The sequence below is a fragment of the Mus caroli genome, chromosome 6 (assembly GCF_900094665.2).
Source record: "Mus caroli chromosome 6, CAROLI_EIJ_v1.1, whole genome shotgun sequence".
Lineage (NCBI taxonomy): Eukaryota > Metazoa > Chordata > Mammalia > Rodentia > Muridae > Mus > Mus caroli.
The window spans coordinates 18233018-18243762 of NC_034575.1; the positions used below are offsets into that span (position 1 = coordinate 18233018).

Consider the following 10745-nt stretch of genomic DNA (forward strand, 5'->3'; position numbering starts at 1 on the left):
CCTTCCTTCCTTCCTTCCTTCCTTCCTTCCTTTCTTTCTTTCTTTCTTTCTTTCTTTCTTTCTTTCTTTCTTTCTTTCTTTCTTTCTCCTATTTTTATTTAATTGTTCTATTTACTTACATTCCAAATGTTGCTGCACTTCCAGAGTTCCTCAGCTCATTCCCCTCCCCTTTGCCTTTGCGAGTGAGTTCTCCCCTCCCCCCATCTTCCTCCCCTGGTGCATCAAGTCTCTACAGGATTAGGCACCTGCTCTCCCTGTGAGGTCAGCCCTCTGATGTATATATATTGGCTCCTTGGACCAGATTGTGTATGCTCTTTGGTTCCCAGGACTCAATGGGGGTGACATTAGTCAGTGAGTTTGTTAATTCATCTTTTTCCTGAGAGATTTTTCTCTCCATACGCTGTGCAAATGTCTGTGGGAACTAACCTTTTCTGTGTGAGTTACTCTAAACTTATCACATATATGTACATGCTGCGGACCATCAAGACTGTTTTTGAAGCAACTGAAGTTTGGCTCAGTTCCCACCCAGAGTTATCTAAAAGTTACTCTCAGAAGTTTTGGAAAGTTTCTCACAATATTATTTCCACAGGAGACAAATACTCTAATTCCCTGTAGTTATTTATTTAAGCTTTCAATGATACCAGAAATGAATTTCATCAGCGGTTCTCAAAAAGACAAAACTGATGACTGTAGTTATGGTATGGATTTCTAGGGTTGGAAACTTTGAATTATTTCAAGGTTTCTCTAATAGCAGAAAAATCCAACTATAGATCATGTTTTATAGGTTCTTTTCCTAAGTCCTGAGCTGAATATGTTTGTCAAGTCTCAAGCAAGGCACGTTACAGACATCATGAGTTTGCAGATAAACGCTATTCATTGTTTCTAAAATGACTGTTCATGTCAAGCACTCTCAAAACCATGACAGCAAAAGAAAAGGGGGAGGGAGCTATTGTTCTTATTATATTTTAATGGTTTCAAAAGGGCAGAAAATAATCAAAGTACAGTGTTTTCAAGTGGGATTTTTGGAAACTAACTCAATTGGGTCTGTGGATGGAACATCTGTGACTGAATCCTGGTGGTGCTCTAAGGGCAGAGGAAGAGACCATACAGACAGTGAGGTCTACACATTCTCCCATCAAGATGCGTCATAGTCAAGGGGCCTCAACCAGGACTTCCACTCTCCAGAATTTGAGTCAGAGTAACCCTCTTTTTTTTATGAACAAAATCTAATTTTAGGCACAAAAAGATCATCAAAAGTGAAGGTATCATGATAAAAAGGCAGAATATCTTACTTCATGAAGTTGAACTAAAATATAATTTAAAATGTCCAGAGAGTACATTTTACTTAATATAAATCCTGGAAGCCAACAATGACTCTGCCAATGACTCACTTTTTATTTTATTTTTTTCTGGAAGTGTGTAGTTCAGAACCAGAAAATGTGCAAGCTGACCCTGAGAATTACACCAGCCTTCTGGTCACATGGGAAAGACCTCGGGTTGTTTACGACTCGATGATTGAGAAGTTTGCAGTTCTTTACCAGCCACTGGAGGGAAATGACCAAGCCAAGCATGAGTTCTTAACAGATGGCTATCAGGACTTGGTAACTATAAGATGAATTACTTTCTGTCTGATAACATTATAGTTGACTTCCAAGGTAAGAACTTACAAATACCCATGTATTTTTTACTTTTGGTCACTTTACATTTTGAGTGATGGTGTTTCCAGGGAATATGGTATAATAAATAATAGCAGTAGTTAGAATTAAATATGAGAACATCATGACAGTGTCAACAACGTTATGGAAGATGGACACATATGGGAAACTTAGGCATTGGACATTATTAGTGTGCCCCTCCTTCATAAATAAAGTGATGTAAAGAATAATTAAGTACTCTATTAAAAAATCTCACATTTGGCCCAAGAATCTCACCTTACATATGTTGTGTATTTTATACTATCAAAAGAAAAAACAAAAACAAACAACAACAAAAAACCATGTAGTGGACTTAAAAGTTGTTTGCTTTGCATTTCTAGATGACATTTGTAAAATGATAACTGGGCCATGATTTTGATGACAGAATAATATAAAACACCCTCTGAGCCATTTAGTGAATTACAGAAAATACAGTTCAGAATCCTTTTGTGACCCAAATGTCACGGTTTGGGTCAAAGACTTTGATTTGGTAGGGGTAGAGAAGGGTTAGCAACCTCTCATCTGCATGCAAGTACAGAAAGACACTACAAAACCAGGAAATCTCTGAGTTCTAAATTTAGGCAGTAAGACTGGTCCTGGGAACCCATTTAATAAACCTGTCATTATTAATATGTTTGATAGTATATGAACACAACAGATAAAATTTAACTACTCTTAAATTAATTTGTCTACAATATAGTGATAATAGTATAGGAGAACTGAAATAGTGAGCAAATATTTCCTCTCATAATTTATAAAGAAAATGATTTACTGTTTTGTGAGCACACATGTTGGAATACACATACATGTGACTACACACATGCATTTGCATGAAGGCATAAATAGACAAGATTAATTTTGCACTGTTAATAGTTTTCTGAGAATAACATCTTTGTATAATTTGTACTGTCTTTCTTCTAGGGTGCCATTCTCAATAATTTACTACCTAACATGAGTTACGTTCTTCAAATAGTGGCCGTATGCTCTAATGGTTTATATGGAAAGTACAGTGACCAGCTGATAGTGGACATGCCCACTGAAGATGCTGGTGAGTGCTTCTTGAGATGCTCCTCTACCTTCTGAGTCAATGATGCTATTTGCTTGCTGGGAACACATGCTCTCTTCTGGCTTTGTGTTTTGTTAAGTGATTTTATAAAGTTGATTTTTCTTAGCAACCTTTTCATAATACTTGCTTGTGTCCTTTCTAGTTTTATGGGCTCCACCCACTTGTCTCTACCATACTAAAATCTAGAATTCACGTGTGAGTGTTAAAAGAAAATACAGATTTGTGTCTTTTGGGGTCTCTATTACTTAGCCTCATGCACTAATTTCCAACTTCGTCAATTTTCCCATCAATGTCATGATTTTTTGTAATGAGTGACTTCAGTTCTATTGTGTATATGTACTACATTGTTTTCATCCTTTCATCTGCTATGGACATCTAGGTTGGTCCCATTTGCTGCTGTTGTGAATAGGAATAGTATGCTGTGAAGAGCAGCAGTAAATATGCATGTGTCACATAGTACAGCAAACTAAAGAGATGGTTCTAAAAACCAAAGAAAGAAAGACAGAAAAACAGGAAGGAAGGAAGGAAGGAAGGAAGGAAGGAAGGAAGGAAGGAAGGAAGGAAGGAAGATGGATGCCCAATAAATATTTTAATAAGTATTCAACATTTTTAGCCATCAAGGAAAGGCAAATTAAAATCACTCTGGGATTCCATCTCACCTTAATCAGAATGGCTCTCCTCAAGGCGGGGGGGGGGGGGGGGGGGGGGGGGGACGACAAGCAATGCTGGTGAAAGTAAGCAAAGCACCTATATTCACTATCAGTGGGAGTGAAAACTGGCATGGCCAATGTGGAAACCAGTATGGAGAGTTCTCCAAAACCTTAACACAGAACTGACTACACATCCTTTTAAACAAAGGGAAAAATTATTTTCTGTTACATCTTGTTTCCCAGGAGACTTGGAATTTAGCAAAACCAATACAGAGCCATCTGTAAGTTTATTATTAATGCCACCATTTTGACACTTACAGGATAAGAAAAACAAGATCTGTTTGTGTTTGCAAAAATCACTAAATGGAAATGGATGAGTGAATATTGAGACTTATTTGAGATTTAAACTTAAGACTTGGCTTAATTTCATTTGTACTTATTTCCTTTCCAGCCCCCAAAGCATGTAGTAAGTATACTTCATCCTAGGATCATGGCAGGTATTTTCAAATATCTATACAAAACATCTCGAGGTTTCCTTGAAACACTTTTCCACTTTTTATAATTTGATCCATGGGATGCTTTTCTCTCCCTTATGTTAAAACCAGTCTTATTTTCACAGAAACAAGAGTTGTTTCTAATTCTGTTTATCCGCATGTATCCTTTCAAAACATTAAGAGAAAATCTTTTGATCTCAAACATAATGCAATAAACATCAAGATATAGGCATCATTTGACAATTTACAAATTTACATAGCCATGCTTTTGTTACTAAAAGTTTTCAAATGTTAGAGTTGATGTGTGGATGTGTACATGTATATACGGATATACATCACAATATACATAGTCACATAAATGTGTATATACATACATAAATGTTCTTTGGTCATCCCTCTCATTCTAGTCATTACAATGCTTACAAGTCTTCATGTCAATGAGTAGTTATAACTATGTTTTATGTGCAGAGTGGAGAATGCCTTTCTTTCATTGTCCAAAGGCTGTAACCTGTTAATCCAATGTGAGCTCACATGATGAGCTGTGATCGACCACTAAATATCACACTGCATTCCTTTCTCAACCAAATGCTACAACACCTGTCAAGCTGTTACCCATTGAAGACTTCTTCCTGGAATGGCATCACTGGTTTTTAATGATATGCCTCAGGGCTTCTATATGATCATTTTTCCTATTGCCTCTTCTAGGTTTGTTTTTATTTTTTCAAAATTGACTTGCTTTAAATCTTATTCAAAAGTGAGACTCCAGGAACTGACCACAGTTTTATTCTGTGTCATTAAGTTCCAGGGAACAGCAGCTTTCCCCGAAGTTCCCCAACATATGTCTATCCAGAATGCGATATCAGTAACTGGATAATAGTGTCCAAGCTGGCCAGGCATGTATAAACAGACCAGCTTGCATTATATGAAAATTCTTCTACTCTTATTGATGCACTATAATATGAATTATATTGGACATGTTCACATAACTATCTTCCTTAGTTAAATCAGTCTCATCTCTGTACATAAAGCAGATTCCAAGGCATTTATTAAAAAAAATGGATTGCTTCCTTTATCCTGCTCTACACTGGTCACTATGTCACAATGTCTAACTTTTTGGAAACTTTTGTTCTTTTTGTCATCTTGAGATGCTTATTGCATATGAAGACGATCAGAAGGATGTCTTCTATATAAACTTATCTCTGAGTGCTGTGTTTTTAGAATGAGTCTGTGTTGCCACATTGCTAATCATTGTAGCATGTTCTCATTTGTACAAAATAATAAGTATTACAACTTAATCTCTATTTATTCAAAGGATCTGGACACTGTTGAACATTTCTATGATGGGACGCTAGGTTGGACCTGCCATTTAATCTCCATGAATATCTTAGTCCCCTAGAGTGCTTTGTACAGTATTGGTGCTTTAGTATAGAGTGGCATTTGACTGGATAATGTAAGAACCCAAGCTAATGAACATAGTGGGTAAACTATCCCCTAACTATACCCATCAAAAACTCACTTCATCAAGAACCAGTTTGTTTCAAGCCTGGAATTTTCTTATTATGAAGAAAACCTTAGTTCTTTTAGACTTTTACCTCTGATTTTAAAGGCTGCATTTTAGTTCACTTACTTACAATTCATATTAGCTTAAATCTTGTTATTATAGTAAATATGTCTCAGTCTGGACAGTGATATTACTTTCTAGTTGGGCAAAATAGATTGCTTTCTAATTAGTGAATCTTGTTATTTTTGTGGTTAATGTAAGAATGTGTTAGGTGGGCCATTTCATCATGATTACCATGGCACTACTTTTCCTTAGTGATGTGATAATACATACCATTGCATTATTCTGTTGTTATTTAAGTTGTTTTTTAATGCTATATCGCTTATTGATCTTGTTCAAATGAAATGACAAAGGCGATTGCTAATTGCCCTCGTGTTTGCATGGATCTCAAGTAGTCACTCAATAGCTAAGGAAAAGTCAGTCTTCTAAATCCAATATTTACCTTCCTAAGCCACTTAAATTGTGCACTTAAATTTGATAATAATTTTACAACTTTGTCACATCTTAATGTTACTTGTCACTACAATACAATATTAATAGACACTAATATCCATTAAGTGTGATTTCAAGCACTATCTTAAAATACATGAATAAACACTAATATCCATTAAGTGTGATTTCAAGATCTATCTTAAAATACATGCATAAATTCATATTAAGAGAAACAGCTGGGCAGTGGTGGCACACGCCTTTAATCCCAGCCCTTGGGAGGCAGAGGTAGGCGGATTTCTGAGTTCGAGGCCAGCCTGGTCTACAGAGTTCCAGGACAGCCAGGGATATACAGAGAAACCTTGTCTCAAAACAAAACAAAACAAAACAAACAAACAAACAAATAAACAAACCCACATAATTTAAAAGTCTTGGGGTTGCCTTTTTGTGTTGAAAAGAAGTATTCTTTTAAGAGACACGTTAGGAAATTATCTTTACAAACAAATAATTCATGAGTATATTTATCTCATTGTAATTAACATAAACATGTTTAATTCTCTTCTCTGGTGAAGATTATACAGTATAGAGGACACTTTTATATATAGACTTTAAGATTTTAATAACTGTATTGTTAAATGTAAGTGCATGACAAAATAAACCCACACGCTTCAATCTCCATGCACTGTGTGTTTTGACATTTGTCTCCGGGTACCTTGTTGCATCCTTGCATCTGTCATTGACCCTCCTGCATCATGCCATGCTACTAACTTTTTGGAATCGTTATCCTTTAAATCACACATTGAAGCAATTGGAGTCTACGTTACTTTTACCTTTTGCACTGTGAAATTTGGCTTATCTTAGGACAATTAAATGACTTTGCTGTTAAACTTCATCAGTTGTTGCCTCTTTGTATTTTGAAATATTAAGGTCCTAACGATCTATCAATGTATTACTTTTAAATATGCATAAGATTGAATGTGCCTCAAAACAGCATATGTCCCCTGCATTTGTTCAGCTATTACACAATGCGAACTGTAAGGATCCATACCAAAACAAGACACAGACACAAATTCATTATCTTATTTTATTACCAGTCTTCTTGGAATCTATTTTGCTGACGTGAGGATACTCTATAAACCAATATAATTTGCAAACATTATTTATCAGTAATACCCAAGTTAACGGGCAATTATTAAAATATCAGCTGCTATTTTTGAGGAAAATACCAGCAAGGGGAGATGAATATGGGAGCTGTTGTTGTTCAGTTCTACTTTGGATGTAGAAGTTTTAAACACTTCATACTCAGAAGTGTAACTTCTTCAGACTCTTGAAAGGAAACACAGACAGTTTATAGAATTGTCCTATTTATGAAACCCAAAAACCTAATAAATGACCTAATAAAATGACCTGAGTCCAGTTGGAAAGCAGAGTCAAGATCTTCCAAAGTGAGTTTATACTTAGCCTAAACATGAAAAGCATCATTATAACAGGGCTCCCAAGCCTCACTGCTACCGTGCTTATCCCTTTCTGAATAACCCAGACACTTACCTGAAGGCTAAGAAATACCCACCAGCTCTCAGTTCCTTGTCGTTGTGCTAGATTCCTTTCTGGATACCAAGAACATCTTTTCCCGGCAAGCACTCAATCACTGAGCTACATCACTGTTCTCTTAGCCTATTCTAATATTTGCTAACTGGTCTCTTTTTTGGCAACAAGAAAAATACATGGATTCTAATTGGTTGGGAAAATTAAAAGGCAGACATGAAGGAATGTGGTTACTGAGTTCTCTACAATATTAGCTCAATTCCCCTGGGGAAAACACATCAAATCTTTCTTGGTTTCCCTGCGGTCAACCTGGGCTGGAGATTACTGGTAATAGGCTCTCTCTCTTGTCCAACGCAGAATCCTGTATTCAAATACGTATAAGCACAAGTCAAACGAACACGCTGGAGTGGCTTGGCCCTTAGTCAGGAGAACATCAGGAAATTAACCAAATCAGAAAATTAATTCTAGCCAAGTGTATAGAAAGTCCCAGTCAGTTCTATCCACCTTGAAAACACACTGAGAAGAAATTAGGCTTGTCTTTACTATTAACTTTTTCACTATTGTGCCATCTTTTTTTCCTTCCTTCACTTTGATGGGAGAGAGGGTGGGCTTGGGAAAGACAATTTGAGTAGAGATAGAGATCAATGTAAATGTTGTCACATGTCCTCTCCAGTTTGTCAGCTTTGAAGCTAGAATTTGACACTTTTATTTTGAGATATTATCAATGGTAGTGACTTCTCGGTTTTCTTTTAACTTTCTCTCTTTCCATCCGAAGAGAAGCCCATGAGGCTGCAGGAGTTGAATTAAAACCGTTAACAATATTGTTTTTAACTTTTTAGAACTTGACCTTTTTCCTGAATTAATTGGGACTGAAGAAATAATCAAGGTACCATAGCCATTTTTATATTTAAATGTTTTAAAATGTAAAAGCCTATCTAGAATTATTGCTTGGATTTTAGATTCTGTTGTATGATTCAGTGTTGGATTAATTGCTATGCTTTAATGTCACACACACACATATATGATTTATGAAAAACTTGAAAGATGTTTGATTAGTGTAGTACACAAAAATAGTTATAATGAAAAAAATTCAACTTTACAAATAATTGCAGCTATAAACTATAGCCACATTGGAACTTTGCAGCATCCAATTTTTTCTAGCAATATTGTCCTAGCTTTTAATATTGCTACAGTCTATAAATAATCAATGACTGATGGATTCATAATAAATATGAGACAGGTTATAAACAGAATATTTTTTATATTTCATGTAGAAAGCATATATTTCTAGCACAATGTCCTCTAAGTAAATAAACATTTGAGAATATAAACTAATTTTAACAATGTCTTATATTTGACATGATAGAAAATAACTGAGTGAATGTGTAGTTCAACCTAACCCCAAATGTATTGTTCATCACAACTGAAACTCTATTTTCGAACCAGGTACTCCAGATGAAATAGACATGTGTACATGTCCAAATAGTGTGGGAGCAGAGAAAAAGTGATAACTAATGCCATTATCCAGTAATGTATTGAAATCACTTTATCATTTCCATAGATGATTACCTCTATGATTGACATATCTATGGCTAGTCTTTCTTACAATAGATTGTCTTGCCCAAATACTTATTCTATATTACAAGTATTCACACAATTTATCGAGGGAGAGCTTTGTGTGTGTGGTCACATGCTCATGTTCACTCGTGTATAAATAATGCCTAAAATTACTAATCAACTTTACAATTGAAATTACTAAAATTACAGAATCAAATCAAAAGAAGAAAAAATGTTTGCTATGCTGCTAAATCAACTCTTTTTAATCTGATAAACTGAAGCAAGCCCCTCACTCTAATAATTTAGTAAATAATACTGTTTGGGTTTCATTGTGTATGAAATGCAGTCTGCAATTGCTTCTCATTATAATCACCATGATTCCAATTCCTTATTTATTTTTATTCTTAATTAATATTGACACTAAAGAAATCTCAGGGAATGCTTACAAAAGTTGAAATCTGAAATCTTCCGATGTTAATTACTAGCAATTTTTTTATATAAAACTATAGTGCTATAGTTATTGTAGCATTTGGTTGTGTGAATAGGCTATATATTCTAGCAGTATAAGATTAGGTAAGCTAAAGTATATACATATACATACACATACACATACACATACACATACACATACACATACACATACACATACACATACACATACACATATACATATACATATGTATGGGATGTTACTTAAGTGTCACCAGCTATGTATACTGCAAACACAAGCAGTAGAGAAGTAAGCTGCAATGTTTTCAAATTACATCTATTACAGTCTATCATGTAGTAGTTAAAAGTTCCTCAACAGGAGGAGAAAATATAACCCCGCATTTCTGTCCAGGTTCCAACAAGAAACAGATGTCACAATCAAGTGTACTCACTGATGTTGATTTAGATGCATGAGAAGGTAAATTGATGTCTAGAAGAGGCAGGTGCTCTACAATTGGGCCTGCAGTTGTCAGAGACTGTTTGCTCTACCTACATCTGAAAGGCAGGGAGAAAATAGACTGTGTTCCAGCAGGTGCTGTGACCTTGATAGAGGGACAGGGCCATCCTGTGATGAAAACATAGGTGGCAAGACTCCTGGACAATATTCTTACTCTCTCACTTCCCACTTCTTAGCCCTACAGAATGGAAAGTTGTGGAGAACAAGGAAATGAAGAGAATGAATGTATAGCTCACAGACAAAAGGGCCTGTACGAAGGCATGGTAGAACTTTAAAATAATTTCTTCATGAGGAAGGTTGTGACCTGGAAGAGAGAGGGGATTTATAAAAAATTATGGTATTTGTGGGTCCTATGGCAGTAGTATCCAAAGAAGCAGAAATATCATTTTATAGAGTAAAAATAGAACACACTGCTGTGGGAAAGGAGTCAGACATATGTGGGACTTAAAATGATAGATCCAGGTACCCTGATCCACCAATTTAATTTTACAAGTCAGAGTATTGCACCCTATTGGAATTAACTATCATTATATATGGTCAGATCAGAATAGACACATTAAATAGTGTGTTTTCCCACAGTGTGATTTGGAGATGGGCTGAGAATACTGCTTAAACACCCATTATTTACTTCCTAAGAACTTTTGATCTTACACTTCATGTAGGAGTAAATGAAAGAAGCTGGGAACTATGTGGATTGTATCCCTGAGGATTTTTTTTTAATTTTTAATATTTTTATTACATATTTTCCTCAATTACATTTCCAATGCTATCCCAAAAGTCCCCCATACCCCCCCCACTTCCCT

At 35.6% G+C, this 10745-nt stretch overlaps 1 protein-coding gene across 1 annotated transcript in view; it reads left to right on the forward strand.

Annotated features, from left to right (window-relative positions):
• Ptprz1 (protein tyrosine phosphatase receptor type Z1) overlaps positions 1-10745 on the forward strand; it is a 176752-nt gene that overhangs the window by 108783 nt on the left and 57224 nt on the right. The window contains exons 9-11 of the mRNA XM_021165229.2: positions 1417-1601; positions 2616-2742; positions 8279-8325. Of these exons, the coding sequence (XP_021020888.1) occupies positions 1417-1601; positions 2616-2742; positions 8279-8325 (359 nt within the window). The remainder of the gene's footprint in view (positions 1-1416; positions 1602-2615; positions 2743-8278; positions 8326-10745) is intronic.